Source organism: Sorex fumeus, unplaced genomic scaffold (assembly GCF_029834395.1).
Source record: "Sorex fumeus unplaced genomic scaffold, SorFum_2.1 ptg000078l, whole genome shotgun sequence".
NCBI lineage: Eukaryota > Metazoa > Chordata > Mammalia > Eulipotyphla > Soricidae > Sorex > Sorex fumeus.
Genome location: NW_026606135.1, coordinates 11327694 through 11350863, shown reverse-complemented (window position 1 = coordinate 11350863; position 23170 = coordinate 11327694). Strand labels below are relative to the sequence as shown.

Sequence of the window (23170 nt, the reverse complement as noted above, 5' to 3'; positions counted from 1 at the left end):
AATGACAATAGCAAGTTATAACCATCTGGAAAATAAGAAATCAGAAATTTGAAGAGAATACTACTGATTATAACAAATATTCAGGCAATTCAATTAATTGTACTAATATGCAACTTTTTTACTACCTAAATGATTTACTTCTGAGATGTTTTGTCACAAGATCTCACAGAAGTAAATGCTTATCATTTTAATTCTTAAACTTCCAATATTTTATATAAAAGTTTTAAAAGAATGATGAAAAGGGTGATACCCTACCAGTAAAATACTTCTCACATCTTCATTTCCCTTGTACTTTTGGTTCCCACAAGTAGGAGACATAGCTAAAGGGCCTCAAAATGGTATTACATGAACTCCTCAGAAAATCAAGTTCTTCTAACTCTGTTTAGTCCATTTTCCCAATGAACACTAGGTTCACTTTTCTAAGGCAGAAAAAAATGAGTATGCAAGGGATTTAATAGAATTTTGAAAGACTAAGATAAGCACAATTTCTCAGGGCAGAGCAACAGCACAGTGGGTGGGGAGAATGCCTTGCACACAGAAAACCCAGGTTCCTTGGCACTCTGTGTGGTCACCCAAAACCCTGCCAGGAGTGATCCCTGATCACAGAGCCAGGAGTAAACCCTGAACACCACTGGGTGTGACCCCCCAATAAAGTATATAAAATTTCTCTATTGGAAATGTCCATTTTTTATAGTTTTAATTCTGGGTAAGATGACAGTTTGCTTTCTAAGACTGACAAAAAGCTTATCAAAATTCAAAGACAAGAGATGGATGAATAAATTTACCTAAATTTAATAAACTATGATAAAAGGAAAAAATGTTTTCCTGTTTTCTCCAAAATTAGCTTAAAAAAAAGATGAGAGTAGCAGAGAAAATGGTGTGTCTGAGTAAATAAAATTAACAGCGCATAGGAATGATAAGAATCATAAGTGTTCGTGAGTGAACAGAGCAGAGAGAGAGATCACAAATGAGGTGTAAAGAGAATCTAATTTTAAGGGATGGCCTAAAAATACCTAACCCCATTAGTCTTACTGTTGTAATCAAATTCTGGACTCTGGAGGCAAATAATCTAAATTTGTATCACAGTTTCACTCTTCATAAATCAATGACTCTGAGTGTCAGATTCCTCTTATGTGATCCAGGACAATAGCAACTCCTTAAAAGTTATCAACATTAAAGGAGTTAATGTACATAAAAGCAATTACTGTAGTTCCTTGCACATGGTAACAACCATACTATTAAAGGTAAAGGTAAAGGCCCTCCCGTTGTTCGTCGATTTGCTCGAGCGGGCCCAGTAACGTCTCCATTGGAGACTTTGTTGTTACTGTGTTTGGCATATCGAATACGTCACGGGGAGCTTGCCCTGCTCATATATTCAACTAATGAGAAATTCATTATGAAAATTTTATTTAAAAAAATCATACCTTCCGTATCAGTCTCAGAACTTGTTTCGCTGAAGCTTTTCCATCGTTCTTTTGCTCTGGAGAGGAAGATTTCATAAAGTTCTGTGATGGGGAAAGAGGAGGAAGAAAGGAGAAAAAATATAAATAAATAATAGTAAAGAAATCTACTGACAAATTTTAGCTTTTACTCTAAAAAAATTAAAAGAAAATCCTATTATAGATCAGGTCACCCTTACAAAGCAGACATCCAAAATGTGATAAATTGAGGTCCTTGATTTTACTAAAACTATTCTTTATACAACCAGTAAGTTACTAAATTAAAATACTGCTGAGTTGTCAACTAAATAAATACAGTATATATATTTGAGGCAGAAAGAAATACTTCAGTTAAGGGAGAAATAGTAGAAACATTCATTTTTGGCAGACAAATTTGAATTAGCAATGCAAAGTCCAGCCCTGCTGCTTAAGTATTAGCAACACTTCAAGAAAGAGCGCTTTGAAACATGGTTTTCCTAATGTGTAAAGTGGAGAAAATAATACCTGTTCTTGGGGTTACTGATGATTTAACAACAGAGTTTATATCCTGATACTTTATGCCATCAATAAATGCTAGTTCTTGCTTTATTCTCTTTTGAAAAGTGCTTTTTCTATCCTGACAGTGCTATGTAAAGCTACCTAAACTAGTCAAAGCTATTTTAACTTCACATAGATATAGTCAGAGGTTTTACAAACCGAAACCTCTATCCTGAATTTATTAAGAGTTCAAGTGTTTCTTGAAACTATCACTCCATGTTTCTACATGCAAGAGCTCATTAACCCAGGGCTGGAGGGACAGCACAGTGGGCAGGGCATTTGCCTTGCATGCGACCGACCCAGGTTCGACTCCCAGCATTCCATATGGTCCCCTGAGCAGGAGTAATTCCTGAGTGCAAAACCAGGAGTAGCCCCTGTGCATCACTGGGTGTGACCCAAAAACAAAAAGAAAAGAAAAAAAAAAGCTCATTAAACCATAACCATTAAAATCTTTTTAATTCTCTAATTATGATTCTTTACTTTTTGAATTGTGCAAAAACAGTTTCATTGACAAAAGCCAGAACAAAAATATTTCCTATCTAAACACCAACATTTATATACTGCTAAAAAAAACTGAGAACATTCTTTGTTTCAAATAACTTTTGTCTGAATTTTGCTTTCACATTATCATGTTTAATTCAAACAGAATATAGTGAAAAATAAATTTCCTTTCCTCAGATGCTGTATTGTCAGGCCGTAGCAGTGAACCACCCAGTTCAGTTAGCCAAGTCTTAATCAGGGTCGCCCTTAGGTCACTGGGCATTGTTGGGAGGTCCCCTGAAATAAAGTTTAAAAAATCTATTATTTGTGCCTACCTCTATCAATAACTTGGTAGAAGAGGTGGATATAATTTAAAATTTTTAAAAATTAGTTTGCAGTTATCAGGTATCAAATTATGATCACGCTTTTTTATTTCAAATGGATTCTCAACCTGGTCCAGCTTCGCTAATCTCCCCAAATTTTAAAACAATCTTGAAGGCAGAAAGGCTTATGAAACGAATCTATCACAATCGAAAGCCAGAAAATAGATCTACAAGTAAAAAATGTAGTAAGGCATTTCAAAACATCAATGAACATCTCTCCAGGGAAGATTAACAGAGTTTAACTGTAAGAACAGACTTTTATTGCAGTACAGTTCCATGTTTAACATCTCAGGTCAAACATTTATTCTGAGTCTACAAATGCAGAGCTTGAAGCAGATTTAAAGATATATCAGGCTTGCGTATAGATGTATCTTGGACTTGATCAAAGATGTATCTTGGACTTGATCTGAGAACACATCCAGATAAGCATGTTTCACTGTCTGATTTTCTGAATACAATACTGCATACTCTCAGCATATTTTATTTTCATGAGAATTTTATAAACATTATCAAAAAAACTTATATACTCCTTTAAGATAATAATCTTAACTGTATTTTACAGATGAACAAAACTAAGAATTCTAGAACTAAGGATTAAGTAATGTTAATCCCAAGTTTATAAACTTGATACAGTGCAATCGAACTACATTAACTTTAGAAGGATTATTCTTTCTTACTATTCTCTAATGGTTATATATGTGATTTTTAAAAAGTACAATAAATAGGGGCTAGAGCGATAGCACAGCAGGTAGGGCATTTGCCTCGCATGTAGCTGACCCAGGTTCAATTCCCAGTATCCCATATGGTCCTCTGAGCACCACCAGGAGTAATTCCTGAGTGCATGAGCCAGAAGTAACCCCTGTGCATCACCAGGTGTTACCCCAAAAACAAAAAAACAAAAAAACAAAAAAAAAAGCACAATAAATAGTCAAGCTATCAAAACCACTGAAAGTAAAGGTTACCAAAAGCAAATGTGCTTCAACAGGAATGTAACAGAGGGCCAAGGAGATAGTTCCATAGGTTAGGGCAAATATTTTGCATGCAGTAGCCCTGAATTCATGACATCTTATGATTCCCTGAGCACCACCAGGATCAATTCCCCCCGCTACTAAGTAGTCACACTACTGGGTGTGGTCTGACCTCTGCCTAAACAACAACAACAACAACAAAAAAAAAAAACATAAAAAGCCAAGAAAAATGCAAATATTTGGAAACTAAGCATTTTACTACTGAAAAACCTGAGAGTAAACCTAAAAACAAATTAAGTCGAAGACCCAAATTACCAGAACATATGAGACACAGCAAAAAATGTCATAAAAGTTCAGAGCTATGCAAGTGTTAACTATGTATCTTAATGTATTAGACAAAGAAAAACTGAGCCAAAGTAAGCATAAGGAAGGAAATAATAAAACTTAAGAGTGGAAACCACAAAAGTACAGAAGAAACAGATAAATGTTTAAAATCCTATAACCTCCCAAGAATTAGTTCGGAGATAGAACACCCGAATGTACCAATTACTAGTACAAAAATCAAAAGTTGCTACAGAGGGGCTAGAGCTAGAGCACTGCAGCCGACCCAGGTTCCATATGGTCCAGCATCGACCCAGCATCCTATATGGTCCCCCAGGCACCTCCAGGAGTAATTCCTGAGTGCAGAGCCAGGAGTAACCCCGGAGCACTGCTGGCTGTGACCAAAAAGAAAAAAAAAAGTTGCTACAAAAATAAAAGCCCACACCCACACGAATTCACTAGTGAGTTTTTCCAACTCTTCAAAGAGGGTCGGTCTACTTGCAAATCCTTCTCAGTCTCTTAGAATACCTAAGAAAATCTACCTGATCCCTGACATCTCATATGGTCCCCCGAGCACCACTAGAAATAATTCCTAAGTGTAAAGCCAGGAGTGAAACCATGAATTTGTGGCCCCTAAACAAATTTTTTAATTGTTAAAAAATAATAAAATTACACACCAATATCTCCAGTGAACACCAATGCAAAGATCCTTAACAAAATCTTTATTAGCTCTTTTATTCACTTTTCTCATTTTCTATTTTCCCAGTTTTACCAGTTTTGTTTTTTAATTCACAAATTTACTCTATATTACATAGGTCCTATCCTTAAAAGTTTTAAGAAATTCTCAGTCTCCTGAGTCTTTTTTTCTATTTTTTTCAAACTTTAAAATATTTGAATAAAAATTTTAAAAAAAACTGTTTTGGGTAGAAATGAAGGAATTTCTAATCATATGGCCAGGGAGATCCAGATTGGCAATACTTGGTCCCTTGAGTACTACTGAATATTCTTATTCTCTCTTACCCTCTTCCTTTCCGTGCAGGAGCGCGCGCGCACACACACACACACATGCACACATTTCTTAGAAAAGAATAAAAGATAGTTCTTGGGATTTGTGAATAGCTCAGTACTAGAATATCAACCTTGCAAGCATGAGGCCATAATTTCAATCCCTAGCACTGCCTAACATGCTGAATGCCACTATCTGCCATGCTGAATTCCTGGCACCACATCCATCCCACAGTTGTGAAATCTCCGATGCACTACATTGGGTACTATGCAAGTACCTCAACTAGAGAGTGTGACACCTGGAAAGAACTGCAACCAAGTGTGAGAGACCCACAGTCAAGTACATGCAGCCTCCATTAATTTAAAGAACAACAAATGTGAAGAGAAGGTGAAAAATAAATCTTTAAAAAAAAAAAACTTGAAAGATGAATGTTTCCACAATGAGTCTATTTTATTTTTCTCTGTACTTATTTATTCATCCATTGCTCTCTAGAATACTAGAATTTTCTGAAGTTATCTAGACTACAGTTACAATATTTAGATGTAAAGAAATTATTGGTGGATGTAAACTAATAGAAAACCCACAGGTTATATGAAATATACTTATTGAATCATAACAGGTTTTAGAGAGAATAAAGCATGCTCTTAAAATGACATTGTAAATGTTAGTGCATTTTAAATGAATAATCTACTAATAGCTTTATAATTTTGCAGATGATTATTTATGTGGGAGTAACTGAATACAGAATACAAACCAGGAGTGATATTTAGTTCATTTCCTACAGCTAGACTCCAAACTTTCCCACGAACACTAGGGGGCAATCCCTGCCACCACAGTTCTCGAACTCTTCTTGTACTATGCCTAGAATTAAAGGGAGAGATTAAAAAAAGGACATTATTTTTATACCAAGATATTAGTTGCATGATGATTGGCGAATTCTATGGCCAAGTGATCAAATGACTCTTAAAAACATAGTCACAGAATTCAGATTAAATACTACCAATACACCATATTAAGAGATAGATATTAGAATCTTTGGTTTCACCTAGAGGGATAATCAATACAAATGAGTTACCCATTTATGAGAGAGAGAGAGAGAGAGAGAGAGAGAGAGAGAGAGAGAGAGAGAGAACTGTTACAAATATGATGTATTCTTTTTTGTTTTTAGAAAAGAAACCTAAAATAATATTTGATCTTGAAAAGATACCTGCATTGGAGTTACCAGGCCCAGATCTCCAGAGCATTAGCAAGGATAGGGGCAGAGTTCCCTACCTGCCAAAGGCCCAGCGCGCCACCCACCCATGTTTGGCTTCCACCACTACCAGAGAAACTGTCCAGCTTCACAACTGATTTCAGAGACCCCGGAGAGACACTGGCAGCTGCTCATCCCAGCTTCAAGTTCATGAAGCGCGCAGCAGCACAGACTTCACAGAGCTAACAGCCCACCCAGAAGTAGTAGAGAAAATCTGACGGGAAAATTGAATAGAAGCCTACTAAGCTCAATGAGTAAAAATAACACAGAAGGCTCCTCTCCCTCCTAACAGCTCAGTGCATCCTCACACTATGACTATAGCAACATCACTATGAGATACATTTTGTAACAAGCAATGTAAAGTAAATTACTTTGTGCCTGCTAAGGAAGCAGACTTAGGGGGTGGGTGGGAATCTGGGCACATTGGAGGTGGGACTGGTGTTGGAATATTAAATAACCGAAACAAAGACTTAATTGTGAACAACTTTGTAAATTCCAGTGTGTAAATAAGGTTTCTTACAAAACAAAACAAAAAAAAAGCTTGCATAATAAACATTTTCGTTCCTCACTTTATGGGACCCAATGGGAAAAATATATAGTATGCTAAAGGGCAATACTGACTTAAACTGAATTTTCTAGTTGCTTAAGGTAAGAGAATGCAAGAGAATCAGGGATATGTAAACCATTAGGAAAAATGGGATAAAGAACACAAAAATTTGTTGTCAATACCAAAACAAAAATCAGTTTTTACTATAGGTAAGGCTGTCTTTAAGAATTAGTGTAGTCTACTGAGAGATGGGCTCCAGAACCAGATATATCTGAGTTAAAATCTGATTGAGCCATTTATCAAGTAACCTTGGGCAAATTGCTTAAACTCTCTTGAATTTTGCTATAAAGAAGGTTGTAAAAATCAAATGCAATTATTCATGTAAAGACTCATATTAAAACTGCCATATGTGCCAATATTTAACGAATTCTTAGAGTATACCCTTTACTAACAAGTTATTGCAGAAGACATCTCCTACACTTTCTCTAGAAAAAAGATAAATACACAAAAACATAAAAACATGGAAGGCAAAGTAAAGCAAGTGATATATTAGTGTCAAAAGTTTAACTGGACATGACAAGCGGGTAGAATCATATATACAATATTATCAAGAAAGCATGTTAAAATCACTTTAATATTTAATAAATGCACCTTACAAAATACACATTTAATGTTCCCATTGCAAAACACTTGCCATTACATCCAATGATATATATATATATATTTTTTTGAGTTTTGGGTCATACCCAGCAATGTCTAGGGGTTACTCCTGGCTTTGCACTCAGGAATTGCTTCTAGCAAATCTTGGGGAGCCATATGGGATGCCAGGGATTGAACCCAGGGCCAGCCGTGTGCAAGGCAAATGCCCTACCTGCAGTACTATCTATAGCTCATGCTCCAGTAAATAATATCTTAAAATTAAGAAAATTGGGAAAATAAACAGTTTCAAAGAAGAAGGTATCAGAGACTGAAGGATTTATTAAAGCAGAGCATAGAGTGATAAATATGAAAATTTTCAGACATTTGTTAACTACATAACTTAGCCAATACATGAAACACAAGCTTGAAGGAATAAAATGATAAAACATACGATCTTTAGAGATAGACTAGAATTCAGGAAGTTTGCTTACTTACATCACTTCCCAATTGGGTAGTATTTCATTGATCCAAATTACCATTGCACTTGCAATATTTTCTTCCTGTTTAAATCGTTCTTTCATTATTTTTTTCCTTTTATGTGCTTCTTTAATTTCTGTTTTAAACAATAATAATTATTTCAATACAAATAGCTAGCTCAGACCCTCTTCTCCTTTTACTAAGTCTACAAGAAAGGCTTATTAAATAAAAAATAATCTGGAACAGATAGGAAAGAAAAAGGGAGCAAGAGCAGAAGGAAGGGAGAGAGAAAAGAAAATGCTGGAAAGTGAGCAAGAAAAAAGAAAGAAAAAAAAAGGAAAAAGGAATTTAAAAAAAAAAAACATCTATTTTACTACAGTGGAAAAAAGTCCAAAGACTAGAAAGATAATTTAAATCGGTTACTATATTATTCTTCTTTTATTTAAGCAATGAATTGAAATTTGTCATGATCAACTAACTTTTTTTCATACAAAGGGTTTACCTCTGGCTCTGGGCTTATCCCTGACTCTGTGCTCAGAGATTACTCCTGGCAAAGGTTGGGGGGATCATATGGGTTGATAGGAATCAAAGCTGCATCAAAGTTACCGTCTATACTACCTGACCATCCCCAGAAGACTTTTAAAATATATTTCACATTATTAGATTGAAATGAAAAAGCATCCAAATGTACCACTCACACACAAAACTCCACAGAAAATCTGAAATCACAATTTCAGAAGAACATGATCCTTGCCAATCCAAACGGTGAGCCTCGCGAGGAATAATTCCTGAGTGCAGAGCCAAAAGTAACCCCTGAATACCACTGGGTGTGGCCCAAAAAACAAAAACAACAACAAAAATAACATGCAGGAAAATTATAATCCTACTGTGACGTTTTATTTCTAAGAACAAATTTAATTAGAAAAAAATAGCATCATCTTAAAGACTGGATCAATTTCACTACCTACTTTCCTACTGAGATTAACCAAATTAACTCCCGGTTAAATCAGTAAATACAACTTGAAATTAAATTGTGTACCTCGCTTTTTAGCCTCAGCCACCATTTCATCATATTCCTGTCGATGACGTAAAGCTTCTTCCACAGATTTGGCGGGAAGGTTTCTGGGATAAAAAATTTCTGTAAGTCAGTTTTAAACATATGCTTTAAATTTATTAACTACTTTTTTGTTATACCAGTTACTAAGAATTCTTAACCTAAGGCCATTTCATACATTAAAAAGTAAAAAGAATCAGGCTGGAGTGACAGTACAGAGAGTAGGGCATTTGCCTTGGATACAGCTGACCCAGGTTCAATCTCTGGCATCCCATTATGCCACCAGGAGTAATTCCTAACTGCAGAGCCTGGGATAACCCCTGAGCATCTCTGGGTGTGTCCCAAAAGAAAAAAAAAAGAAAAAAGTAAGTAAAAGATTAGAACTCTTAAGTTTTAGAAAATAATCTAAATTCAGGTTATTAATATTTGTGTTATACAAAAATCTTTGTCATATGTATATATACTTATATATTATTTAAACATGTCAGGTTTCACTCAAAACTTTCATATTGAACTAGTTTTTCCAGTGACTTTGTACATATGATTTACGTACAATAAAATAAACATATTTTAAGGGCAAAGTTTGAAAGATTTTGACAAATGTACAGTTAATAAAACTGCAGTTAATAAACCAATCAAGATACAGAACATTCCCATTGTTTCACAAAGTTTCTTTGTGACTACTTTGCACTTGATACTTAAAAGTCCTAATTAGGCACTTGTGTCTTACTTTAGGACTCCTATAAGCAAAACTAGTATAAATATTCATTTCCATTTCTTTTGGGTATGTGTAGAATTCCTGGGTCATATACAGTTAGTGCAAGTAAACTTTTATAATAAACCACTTTTCCACTGATTAGAGCTGTATTATCACATATCCAAGTAGATCAGTAAAATGTCCAAATTTGAGGAGCTGGGAAGATACCATAGAACTCAGAAAGCATGCTTTGCATGTGCCAGACCTGGGTTCAGTTCTCAAGCACAGCCAGGTATAGCTCAGATGGAGGTCTCCAAGCATCATATTGTGTGGCCTGGAGGCCCCCAGAGGACCAACAGGTTGTTCCTCATATTCAACACTGCAGGATCTGAGCAACACTGCATTCTTGAATTCCTGCACCTAACCACAAGTCAGGATGAGTATTGTCAGGAGTAGCCCCAGAGTTTCTGAGTAACAACACTTGGGAGGAACCCACCACTCCTCAAAAAAAAAAAAAAAGTCTTGCTTTCAAAATACTGGTGGCTTTTTGGGAAGACTTCCCAGTAAAGACTATTTTTAGAGTGTTCAGAGACAATCCAAAGCTCTATAATATTCAGGGGACATTCCTGGCAGTGCTCAGGAGAGCATGTGGTACCAGTTACAAAACCAGGGCTTCCTGCAAGCAAAGCATGTACTCCAGCCCACTATGTTATCTCTCTGGCACCTGGAATCCGTTTTTAAAATAATTTTCACTGGGCAAGGATGGGAAAAGGTATATGATAAATTTTCAAATTACAGTTTCTTCCGTTTCCTAAGTCACATTCCTCAGTGAAGTCTGCAAGGAAGAAATATGATTAAAGTTTCTGCTTCAGGCCATAATGAAATCAGGCCACACGGATTATCCACTCACCTTAATTTTATTTTAATGAGCAAAATATATTAAACAGCTGTGTTTTGACACTGGATTAAAAAATAGCACAAGACAGTAATCCTTCTCTAAAATGAAACAGAGGACTAACTTAACAAGAACCAGAGCTTATACCCAGGACTTTCAAAGTCCCAGTTCCCACAGCTCCTCTTCAGAAAAGAGGACCAAATCTTGCTAAATTGAGAAAACAAGCATTTGGAGTTGAGGAGATTGAGATAACTAAAGTTTCAAAGTACAAGAGAGTATAAAATCAGAGTATTAAAGAGCCAGTAGCTACAGAGGCAACCTTCAAGTCTAGCCGAATACTGTTCTGTATATGTGTGTAATGAAACTATAGAGGCCAGAAGAGAATGGGTGTGACATTCTCAACAATCACACTGCAATAGTAAGAATGTATGAAAGATTTCCCAGTAAAGACTATAAGCTGGAGTCCTTAGTAAGAATAAATTAGTCATAAGCTAAGGCCATTCTGGAACCACTCAAACAATAATTAAGTCAAAAGATCAAACCAATTTCAAATAAGGGAACTGCACACAAGACTGAAATCAAAACTCTATATAAAAGCACACACAAAAAAAGACCCAACAATGAAAATTCACAATATTCAATAAAAATTACCAGTGACACAAAGAAGCAGAAAGTTTCTTCTAATCTGAAAACTTTCACGGAGTGTGAAAATATAACCCCTTTTATATAAAAAGTACATCTGGAAGCAAAAATGCAATACATAGCAACATACAGATACCGTCCTGTCAAAACAAACACTGTCCTCCCGTTGTTCATCGATTTTGCTTGAGCAGGCCCAGTAACGTCTCCATTTTGAGACTTCTGTGTTTGGCAGATCAAATATATACATATCAAATATATCGAATACATCGCGGGTAGCTTGCCAGACTTTGCTGTGCGGGTGATGCTCTCGGTAGCTTGCAGTGCGCTCCAAGAGGGGTAGAGAAATCGAACCCGGCTCAGCCTGGCTGGCTGCGCACAAGGCAAATGCCCTACCGATGTGTTATCGCTCCAGCCCTATACGAATACTATTTAAACTAAAAATGTAACAGACTTATTTTTCTCACTTTTTGCTGTTGTTGTTGCTATTGTGGCTTTGGTTTTTTTGGGGGGGAGGTGGGGGGCGATTTTGGGGGCTACACTGAGATATGCTCAAAACTTACTCTCTTGAACACTCCTGGTGATACTCAGAGGAGCATACACAGTGCCAGGTTTTAAATGGGCCAACATTGTGTTCAAGGCAAGCAACTTATATACTGTACTATCTTCTCCAACCTCCCTGAATTCTCCTCTTTAAAAAAGAAAAAAGAAAATCCATGAGACAAAAATCAATGAACATGTCAGTTAACAAAATTTTAACTCAAGAATGACATAACTGCTATTATTAATATAATCAAGAACATGATTGCCACTCAATGCCTCTTTTGCAAACCACAGCACCCAAAAGGAGAGAGAGAACAAGGGGGAATGCCCTGACACAGAGGCAGGGTGGGCTGGGGGGAACCGGGGAGGTGGGGTGGGAAGGATACTGGGATTAGTGGTAGTAGAGAATGGGCACTGGTGGAGGGATGGGTATTTGATCACTGTATAACTGAAACCCAAGCACAAAAATCTGTAAATCTATAACTGTACTTCATGGTGTTTCACTAATAAAAATCTAAATAGAAAAAAGAAAAACAAAAGCAGAAACACAGTAAGAAAAACTAAAGGCCAGTCAGATACAGCAGCAGTGCAGGCCTTGCATGAGACCTAGTTTGATCCCTGACATCATACGCTGCTCCAAAGAATAGCCTGGTGCAGTTCTAGAGGCTCCTTCAAAAGCCAGAAGGCCATTAATCATTGCTAGAGAAGTCTGAGTAATAATGGCAACATTAGGACTCAAGCAGCACCACATTGTCAGACTCTCATATTGAATCACCAGCCTGCTTGGCAGAAAATCATGGAGAATCTTCAGGACTCCTGATTAATGCTTGGGATCCCCACCACAACAAAAGACAAATTCAAGACCCAAGTCATCCATATATAAAAGGTTATTTAGGGGCCATGGGAATGACTCAGTGGCTAAAAGCACCTGCCTTAAAAACATGAGGTCATGTGTTGATTTTCGGTACTACCTAAAAGTCCTGGCAACTCCATTTACTGGGACCCAGGCCCCATAAAAATGTCTGCAGTCTCCCCCACGCCCCACCGAGGTCGCCAGCTGCCCCCCACGAGCGGCTCTCCGGCACGGCCACGGCCCCGGAGGCACAAGGACTTAGCACAGAGAACCAGCCGCTTGGAGCAGAAAAGCAAATGGACTTGTGTTGATCTGCGCCACCAAGCCTGCCCGGAGGGGGAAGGGCGTTGACCGGCCCACCCGCTCCTCTCTGGAAAGAAAGATGGCGGCCGCACGGGAGCCTTGAGGAAAGCGGGTTTGAGCCGGGCTCGGGGGAGCGGCGGGGACCTCATGGGAAGGGGGGGCTTTGTGGGCCGTCCCCCACGCCCCACCGAGGTCGCCAGCTGCCCCCCACGAGCGGCTCTCCGGCACGGCCACGACTCCAGGGCACAGAAACCAATCTCTTAACTAGCTAACTTTTAATAGAAATTCTTCCAGGGTCAATAAGTAAAATAGCAGAAATTCAAAACCGCGCGGCCGCTATTGCGGCCGCGCGACATCATTTTATTCTTAAACCAAGTTGTAGAAAGCAAATCATTTCACAACGCTGTTTCAGCATGTCTGATTGGGGGGTGGGGGGGTGGGTCATAAACTCTAAACAATAATTGTGCATCTTCTATCGAAATAACCTATCTAGTCAAAGTAGATAGAGTATTAACTAGAACTCATCTGCCTCATAAGAATTGGGAGGGGTGGGAGGTGGGGGTCTATTGGGGTTCGGGGTTAAAAATGAGTATTGGTAAAGGGAAATGTGTTCGGTATCTACATGACTGAGACCTAAACCCGAAAGCTCTGTAACTTTTCCCACAGTGATTCAATAAATAAATAAATTATAAAAAAAAAAAAAAAAAAGGAAAAAAAAAAATGTCTGCAGTCTCGAGTGCGCAGTCAGGTATGTGCAAGTATTGCAACTAAAAGTGTGCAAATTTGGGCTGGAGCAATAGTACAGTCAGTAGAGTACTTGCCTTGCATGCTGCTGACCCAGGTTCAATCTTAGCATCCCAGAGTATACCATGATCCCCACCAGGAATGATCCATAAGTGCAGAGCCAGGAATAAGTCCTGAGCACCGTTGGGTGTGGCCCCCCAAAACAAAAACATAAATTAATAAATTAAAGTGTGCAAACCCCAACCAACACCAACCCTAAAGATAGGCGAACACTGCAGTTAGGAGTCAGAACCCTGGCAAACACGTGATGTGAGCACCAGAGTCTCCTCGGAAGCTCTACAACCAGAACATGCTCGAATGCCACATTTGTGCAATCCCTGGTGAGAACAAATACGAGCCTCACAACTGAAAAAACAGAAAGGCAAATTTCATGAGGGAACAGCTGTTAAAAAAAAAATCACATAAGAATTTCTCAAAGTTGAGGACTGAGGCACAGAGATCCAAGAGGCCTGAAGGGCCCCAGAGAAAATAGACTTACCTAGGAAAATGTCAAGACAAATTGTACTCAAAATGGCAAACTCCAAAGCTACCGAGAGCATACTGCCTGCACTGCAGAGCCTGGCAAGCTCCCCGTGGCGTATTTGATATGCCAAAAACAGTAACAAGTCTCACAACGGAGACTTACTGGTTACTGGTGCCTGCTTGAGCAAATCGGTGAACAACGGGAGGACAGTGCACGGAGACAGAATACTGAAGGTGGCAAGATCCAAAAGGAACTTACGTACAAAGAAAAGCCTTTAAGATTCACAGCAGATCAAATAAGACTCTACAACTCAGAAGAAAATGGAAGGATACAGAACAAAAATATCACCAAGAATATTTTATCCACCTAGATTCTTCTTCAGATTGGAAAGAACAATCCAGAGCTTCAGGAAGAGGCAACATTTTTAGAAATTTGTAGCCTTGAAACCAGTTGTGAAAGAAGCATTAAAGAATCTTTTTAGAAGGCAAGACAAACTCCTTAGCTCTGAGTATGACATTTACCCATGGCACTTATGGCTTCCCTGTACTAGACTTAGAAAAGTTTACTATCTTGCTAAGGGATTAAATACATTGGCAATAAAAAAATTAACTGAATTTATACTTAATGTTATATACATGAACAGGATTTTTTTTGCATCCACAGATTTTTATTACAATCCTTTACTTGATAATGCACACATTTAACCAGCATCTATAATATTTTCTAATATAAAGTCTGTATTTCCTTTCTTAGGATAAAATACACTTTTATACTTCTGTAGCCCTATTCAGATTCTTTCCTTAAATTTTTCTTAGCTCTCTTCACTCTTACTAAAATTTACATTTATAGGTTCATCTATTTCATGTAAATCTTTAAAATGTATTAGCACAGAATTATTCATAGTATTAATTTTTAAATTTATGTACCTGTAAAAAAGATAGTTTTTGAAGAAAAAAACCTTTTAGCTTCATCAATCTATTACTGATTTACAACTTTGTGAAATTCCAGGAGTTTAGCTCTATTCATCTATTTGTGTGTTTGTATAGGTGTCACCAGTTCCATAATAGGAAAAATAATCTATCCCCAGTATGAGATAAAAAAAAGAAACACATTGAAGATTGTTTATAGAACTAAACTTATACTGGTGGTAAAGTTGAGGGAGGGAGAGAGGGAGGAGCCTTTGGGACATGGTGAAGGGAAGCAGGCTTTCTGGTGATGAGTGTGGTGCTGGAATCCTGTACCCATGAAAAGTCACTGTCACTGTCACTGTCCTCCCGTTGTTCATCGATTTGCTCCAGCGGGCCCAGTAACGTCTCCATTGGAAACTTTGTTGTTACTGTGTTTGGCATATCGAATACATCACGGGTAGCTTGCCAGACTCTGCCGTGCGGGCGAGATACTCTCGGTAGCTTGCCGGGTTCTCCGAGAGAGGCGGAGGAATTGAACTCGGGTCAGCCATGTTGGCTGCGTGCAAGGCAAACGCCCTACCGCTGTGCTATCGCTCCAGCCCATGAAAAGTATGAGTTACAATAATGTCAAGCCTAGCACTGCAATTAAAATGATTTTTAAAACTTTTAAGAGGATGAAAACCACAAAAATTTGATATTACATGGAAATATGAGTTTTTAAAATTCTAAAGAAAAGAACAATAAAACATATAGTGAGGTATAGTAGTTAATTTATATGTTAAATTGTCTGAAACATGGCTGTCGAGATATATGAATAAACATTTTTCCATGTCTGTTGATTGTGCTTCTGTTTGAGATTAGCATTTGAATCAGTAAAATGAGTAAAGCAGACTGCTCTCTCTAATGTGGGTGAACTTGATCTTGAATGGAACAAAGAGGATGAATAATAGAAAGCAAAACAATTACAGAAATTCCTACATTTCATATTCCTATATTTGAAAGATTTTGAAAATTAGGTCTCAGAGACTTGAAGTAATTAAACGCTTGTAAGTCCCAAATATCAAACCCTGAATAGTCAGGGACAGAAATATAGTACATTGGTTAGGGAGTTTGACTTGAAGCTAGCTGACGCAGGTTCAATCTCTGCATCCCCGATGGGCTCCCAAGTCCTTGTAGAAGTGATTCTTGAGCACAGAGCCAGGAGTAAGCCCTGAGGACCACCAGATGTGCCCCCCTACTCCCCAAAAAATAACATCCTATATAGTAGATGACTATAGATGCTTCTGAGAATTACAAAGACAAGGGAAAGAAGCACTAATTCACAACCTACTTTGCAAGGGAAAACTCCTTCCTCGGACTACTGCATTGATTTCTACAGAAGAAGGAATTTCCAACATAAGCTCCATGCTGAGGAAAAACTTGTCAAATACTACCTTATTCTTACATAGTGATGATACCAGAAACTGTCTTCAGCTAAAAACAGGGATGACTATAGATTAGATAAGTCTGCCTGACTTCTAAGCCTCTGAAAAGATAAGTGTTAGCTAGCCCAAATCTGCGAGAATAGTATTCTGAGGAAGATAAGGTGGAAAAAGCTATTTAATATTCAGGTGACAGCCACGCCCTTTCATCTAATTTTATCCTGAATAAAAACGAGGTCTCCATTTTCATCTGTTCAATTGCTGACAATGAAAGGGGCCAGAGATATGGCTCAGTTACAGAACACAAGCCTAATTTGAGCAAGGCAGTGCCCTAAACTGGATTCCCAACATTACATTGGTCTCAGAGCACCATCAGGGGCTGGAGCCATAGTACAGTGGGTAGAGCATTTGCCTTGCACATACCCGACCCAGGTTGAATACCTGGCATCCCATATAGTATCCTGAGAAACCTAACTAATTACTGAGTGCAGAGTCAGGAGTAAGCCCTGAGCATCACCGGGTGTGACACAAAAAGCCAATCAATCAATCAATCAATCAATAGCACCATCAGGTATAACCCTGATGACTGCAACACTGCAGGTTTGGATTCCTGTAAACATAGAGCAACAGAAGAATGAGAGATAAATGATTAGTTGGGAAGCAGACAAATAGCACAAAAAGTTGAATGCATGCTCTGCATGCAGGAGGCCTAGGTTTGATCCTCAGTACCACAAGGTACCCCACCCAAGTATTGCTGGGAGTGACCTCACAAGCAATAAGCCAGGTGCTGGATGTGGCCTTAAAGCCAGAACAAAAGAAAAACAAACCAAAAAAAAATTAAGCACTCTCTTATTTCAATACCATGGAAAGCTTCTGTTTGTGAGTCTGTTTTAGTTACATAAACAAAAATGTATTAATCAATTACCAAAGAAATATTAAAGGAAGAAAAAATTCTCTTTACACTTAAAAAGGTACACAAACTTTTAAATTAAATCATAGAATTTCAAAGCTGAGTGGAATTGTAACTATGAAACAGGACCTCTATATCACAGATTTAAAAAACATAAAGAGGGCTGGAGAGATAGCACAGCGGGTAGGGCATTTGCCTTGCACGCGGCCAGCCCGGGTTCGATTCCCAGCATCCCATGTGGTCCCCTGAGCACCGCCAGGAGTAACTCCTGAGTGCAGAGCCAGGAGTAACCCCTGTGCATTGCCAGGTGTGACCCAAAAAGCAAAAAAATAAAATAAAATAAAATAAAAATTAAAAACAAAGAAATAAAGGCTGTAAACTTTATTGTAATTAATGTTACTTTCAGATAGTAAATTTTATTTATTTTGGTTTGGGGTCACACACAGTGGTGCTCAGGACATACTCCTGGCTCTGCGCTCAGGGATCACTGCTATTAGTACTCAGGGGACCATATGAGGTACTAAAATTGAAACTGGGTTTGACTGTGCACAAGGCAAGTGTCCTACCTACTGTCTTATTGCTCTGCTCCCTAGTCAATCACTTATCACTTAGCTTCCCGTTAGTCGTCGATTTGCTCGAGCGGGCGCCAGTAACGTCTCCATTTGTCCCTGTCGCGTGCTAGTGAAGCCCAATGGCATCTGTTCGCTCCAGGAACATGAAGAGCCTCAAACCGATCGTTCATGATCTTGACGAAGAAGTCTGACCATCTGGTAGGTGGGCGGCCACGCGGTCTTTTGACATCCCGTGGAATCCAGTCGGTAACAGCTCTAGTCCAGCGGTCGTCTTTAAATCTCATTACGTGACCAGCCCATCTGATTTTCGACACCTTGGCAAATGAGACAGCGTCCCTGATTCTTGATCGCTGACGGATGTCAGAACTCCGGATTCTTTCTCTCATTTGAGTGAAACGTGATATTCCAAGCATAGCTCTTTCTATTCTTCTTTGGGAGACCTGAATAGCGTTCTCATCTTGTTTGCGTAGGGCCCAGGTCTCTGAGGAGTATGTTAATGCAGGAAGAACAGTGGAATCAAAGAGATGTGCCCGGAGCCGGAGGTTCTTCGTCCTCTTAGCTATTTCTTCGACGTTCTTGAAGGCCTTCCAAGCCACTCTCTTCCTCCTGCGCAGTTCGGGTGCCAGGTCATTTGTCATGTTGACCTCTCGACCTAGGTACACATAGCTGTAGCATTCGGAGATGGTCGTTCCATTGAAAACGAATGGGGCATCAGGAACGAGGCTGTTTCTCATAAACATTGTCTTTGTAAGATTCAGCTATAGTCCTACCTTTCCACACTCACGGTCAAAGTCGGCCAGCATTTGTGCCGCTTGGCTGATGTTTGGTGTTATTAAAACAATGTCATCAGCAAAGCGGAGGTGATGTGGTTGCCGACCATCTATCTTCACTCCCATTCCTTCCCATTCCAGTCGTCGTGTGATGTTCTCGAGGGTGGCACTGAAGAGTTTTGGTGAAATGGTATCACCCTGCCGCACCCCTCTCTTGACATCAACGATCACTTCTTTGTAGAATGGTGAGATCCTGGTAGTGAATCCGCAATACAGCTCACGGAGGATCCTGATGTATTGGGCTTGAATGCCCTGATTGGCTAGGGCTTCAATGACCGCTTCCGTCTCAACAGAATCAAAGGCCTTCTTTAAATCAATGAACGTTAAGCAGAGCGGCATCTTGAACTCCCGAGAAACCTCAATGAGCTTGGTTATTGTGTGGATATGGTCGACGGTGCTGAATCCTTTGCGGAACCCTGCTTGCTCGCATGGTTGTCCTTCATCTAGTGTTCTGCCAATCCTATTCAGGATGACTCGAGTGAACAACTTGTAGATGACAGACAACAGGCAGATCGGGCGATAGTTGCCAATGTCATGGATGTCTCCCTTCTTGAACAGTAGTACGGTCCTGCTGGTTTTCCATTGGGACGGAACCTTGCATTCAGACAGGTAGCGAGTGAAGAGCCGAGCCAGTGTATTGATGAGTACTGACGGCAGGTTCTTCAGGTGTTCAGGTCTGACCTTGTCTGGGCCGGGTGCTGTTTGTTTCTTTACCAACGAAATGGCGTGTCGGATTTCGGAAGGGAGAACGTTGGGAACGACATATCCATCCTGTGGAATTTGGTATGTCGGCAAGTGGACATGGCTATCGAAGAGATTTGAGTAGAAGTCATGGATAATCTTCTCCATTGCCATTCTGGAGGATGTGATGGATCCATCAAGACGTCGGAGGGCAGTCATCTTGGTCTTATAGTTGGCGAAGGACAGGCGGGCGTTACGAATACTTTTCCCAGCTTCTGCCACATCTACCAGTACTTCTGCTCTTCTCTTTTTGAGGTCTTCCTTGATCACATCTCTGCACTGCTTTGCGAGCTCGGACGTTAGCTTGCGGTTGCCTGAGGCATGCACCAAACTACGCTGGCGAATTAGCTCAAGAGTTTTCGAAGATAGGCGATTTTTTGTGACTAGTCAATAGATTTTAAAATCAGAGGATCTCAGCATTTTAAAACATTTAAAATTAGCATTTTAGAGTTGAGTGCAGCTGTAGATATCATAAGCTATAAAATATCTCTGTCCAGTATATCATTCCAAGTTTTTTTTTTTTTTTTTGTTTAGCTTGGTTTGGTTTTTGGGCTTCACTCAATGGTTCTCAGAGGTCATACCTTGCAGTGCTCATTGGGAACATAAGCAGTGCAAGAGATGGAACCCAATCAGCTGGGTGCAAGGCAAGTGTTTTACCCACTGTACTATCTCATTGGTCCCTATTATTCTAAGTTTTAACTCCATGGAACAACTTGGTACAAATTACAAGAAATACTAAGATTAGCAGATATTACTTAAGGTTGAAGTCAAAGACTTGACAGAAAAGATAAAGCCTAATCCCCTTTGAATGTGGTACATAAGAAGGAACTTAATTTTCCTACTGGGAACTTACTTATACTGATAGACACACATGACTATCAGTCTAGAATCTAAAGCCCTCTCACCTGGCATTTTCTTGCTCATCAAACCACTCATTAAAATAGCCTGGTTTATTCTTCTCCCTTTTCAAGGCTGAAATAAAACTTAGACATATTCTTATAACTAAATTTCTTGGGCTGGAGCGATAGCACAGCGGGTAGGGCGTTCGCCTTACACGCGGCCAACATGGTCGACCCGAGTTCGATTCCTCCACCCCTCTCGGAGAGCCCGGCAAGCTACCGAGAGTATTCGATATGCCAGACACAGTAACAACAAAGTCTCCAATGGAGACGTTACTGGGCCCGCTCGACCAAATTTTTTTTAACTGATGGAAAGTGAATATTCAACCAAATCCTTAAAAAAAAAAAAAAAGTATTAAGGTCACAATTCTTTAGAATGAAGAATAAAAAGTTTTTAAATAGTGTACTATGTCTAGCCATTTTCCCTTGTAATGTCTAAAAAAAGTGAAACATTTTCCTTTCTGGATTAAGATTCTTTTATAATGTTTATTAGAATAATAAAGAACAGTGAAACAGAGAAGAAGTTCAATGGGCTAAGTGTATACTTCATATTTGGGGTGCCCAGGTTCGATCCCCGCATGGTCAAGTCTTCTGAGAACCTCTGGGAGTGACTTAGGAAGACAGAGCATGGAGTGAGCATCACCTGGTGTCAATCAAAACAAGTAACAAGGGGCAGAATAAACAGAAGACCACAAAAAAATTGACAAAAAGAAAAATAAACAAATAAACAGTAATTTTTACACTGGAAAAAAAAAGGTTTTTAAGGAGGAAGAAAGATACCTAGAGAACCCAAGAGGGAAAATGAATTAGAAAACAAAAAATCCTGCTTGAGGGATGTACTTCATATGGGAAAAATCACAAATATATATATTTTTTTATGCTCACACCCGGCACTGCTCAGCATTTACTCCTGGCTTGTGCTCAGGTATCACTCCTGATGGGCTCCAGGGACCATATGGGGCGCCAGGGATCATACCCCACTCAGCTGTGTGTAAGGCAAATAAACGCCTACTCACTGAACTATTGCTGAGCCCCAGAAATAATATTTTGAAGAAGAGCACCTTATGGGAAACTAAGATAGGAAAAAACAAATGGGGAAAGAATTTAAGATGCCTTGCTGGATATTAAGAATGTTTATCTTTTTATTTTTTCGTGGGGGAGGGAGGGTGGGAGGTCACAGCCAGCTGTGCTCTGGGCTTGCTCCTGGCTCTGCACTCAGGGACCACTCCTGGAGGTGTTTGGGATCAAATGGGGTGCTGGGGCTAGGAGTGTTCAAGACAAGTGTCCTGCCCACTGTACTGAATATTAGCAACTGAATACTAGAATTTTAAAAAAATGTTGCAGGGACAATATCTTGCAGTGATTAGAGGCCCAGGGCCACTGCTAGTGGAAGAAGGGCTATGTGGTCCCAGAAATCAAACTCTTCCAACATGCTGAACATATGTTCTACCACCAGAACCACGTTCCTGGTTCAAGAATCTAGTACTTCTATTCCTGTTTTGTTTTTGTTTCAGGGCCACAAATAGCGGTGATCAGGGCTTATTCCTGGCTCTGCATTCAGGAATCACTCCTGAGTATTTGTGAGACCTTATGGGATGCCAGGGATCAAGCCCAGATTGGCTGTGTGCAAGGAAAGCACCCTACCTAACCACTACAACTATCTCTCAGGACACCTCATTTTATACTCAATAGTAAAACAACTGGTTGATAATTAGGTACATGGTACAAAAAGTGAAGACAAATATATCTCAAGTACCTATTAAATGTCAAGAAATGAAAAATAAGGCAGAGGAGGACTGAAATAAATATAAAAATCAAGATCTTATTTCATGTACTGTCTCACAGATTTGGCAAATATGTGTAAGGCAATATATCAACAATATATTCCTCTGTAATACTTTGTTATATACAACTAAGATTTAAAAACTTTAAAAAAAAAAAAGCCTTTCTAGGGCTGAAGAGATAGCTGAAAGCATATGATTTTTACACTCCAGGCCCAAATTTGAACCATGGTATGACATGGTCCCCCGAGCAACACTGCCAGGAGTGACCCCAGAGCACAGAAACAGGAGTTAGCTCCAGAGCACTACAATGTGTGGCCCCCACCAAAAAACAGAAACAAAATAAAATCCATTTCTATTTCTACTTTCTTTGCATCCTTTAAGTAAAAACAGTAAACAAACTTAAATTTAAAATATAAACTATGTGCCTAATGATCACTACTTACGATGGCCGATCCTCAAGAATCAGGGCAGTGGTAGAAAGTGGTTCAAATTCAAAATTCTTTCGTCGTGAGGACTGAGGTGGTGGCTTACAGATCCTCCCTGTTCTTGCTTCATATTCCTAAAATCGGTAAAAATATATGCACAGATTTTTCTCCAATTTCAATTTGTATTATTAAATCATCAGTAAGAATATCTTGCATATTATGAAAAAAGGCTAAACAGTTGCCAAATACATTAATTCAGCAAAAATATTAGGCAGACCAAAAAAAAAAATCACTTTTCCCCCTGTGGTAATCTAAATTGCATTAAGAAAAAGGAAAATAAAAATACAACAAATTATTAGGTACGCTCATAGGAAGATTTT

General features: G+C 39.0%; 1 protein-coding gene across 4 annotated transcripts in view; it reads right to left on the bottom strand.

Moving 5' to 3' along the window:
* The window catches only part of TBC1D12 (TBC1 domain family member 12), a 92660-nt gene that overhangs the window by 17956 nt on the left and 51534 nt on the right, over positions 1-23170 (bottom strand). For all 4 annotated transcript variants that reach the window (XM_056130450.1, XM_056130449.1, XM_056130451.1 and 1 more), the window contains exons 3-7: positions 22809-22924; positions 9089-9171; positions 8068-8185; positions 5889-5995; positions 1425-1505 (exon numbers count right to left, since the gene is read on the bottom strand). In XM_056130450.1, coding sequence (XP_055986425.1) covers positions 1425-1505; positions 5889-5995; positions 8068-8185; positions 9089-9171; positions 22809-22924 — 505 coding nt within the window. The remainder of the gene's footprint in view (positions 1-1424; positions 1506-5888; positions 5996-8067; positions 8186-9088; positions 9172-22808; positions 22925-23170) is intronic.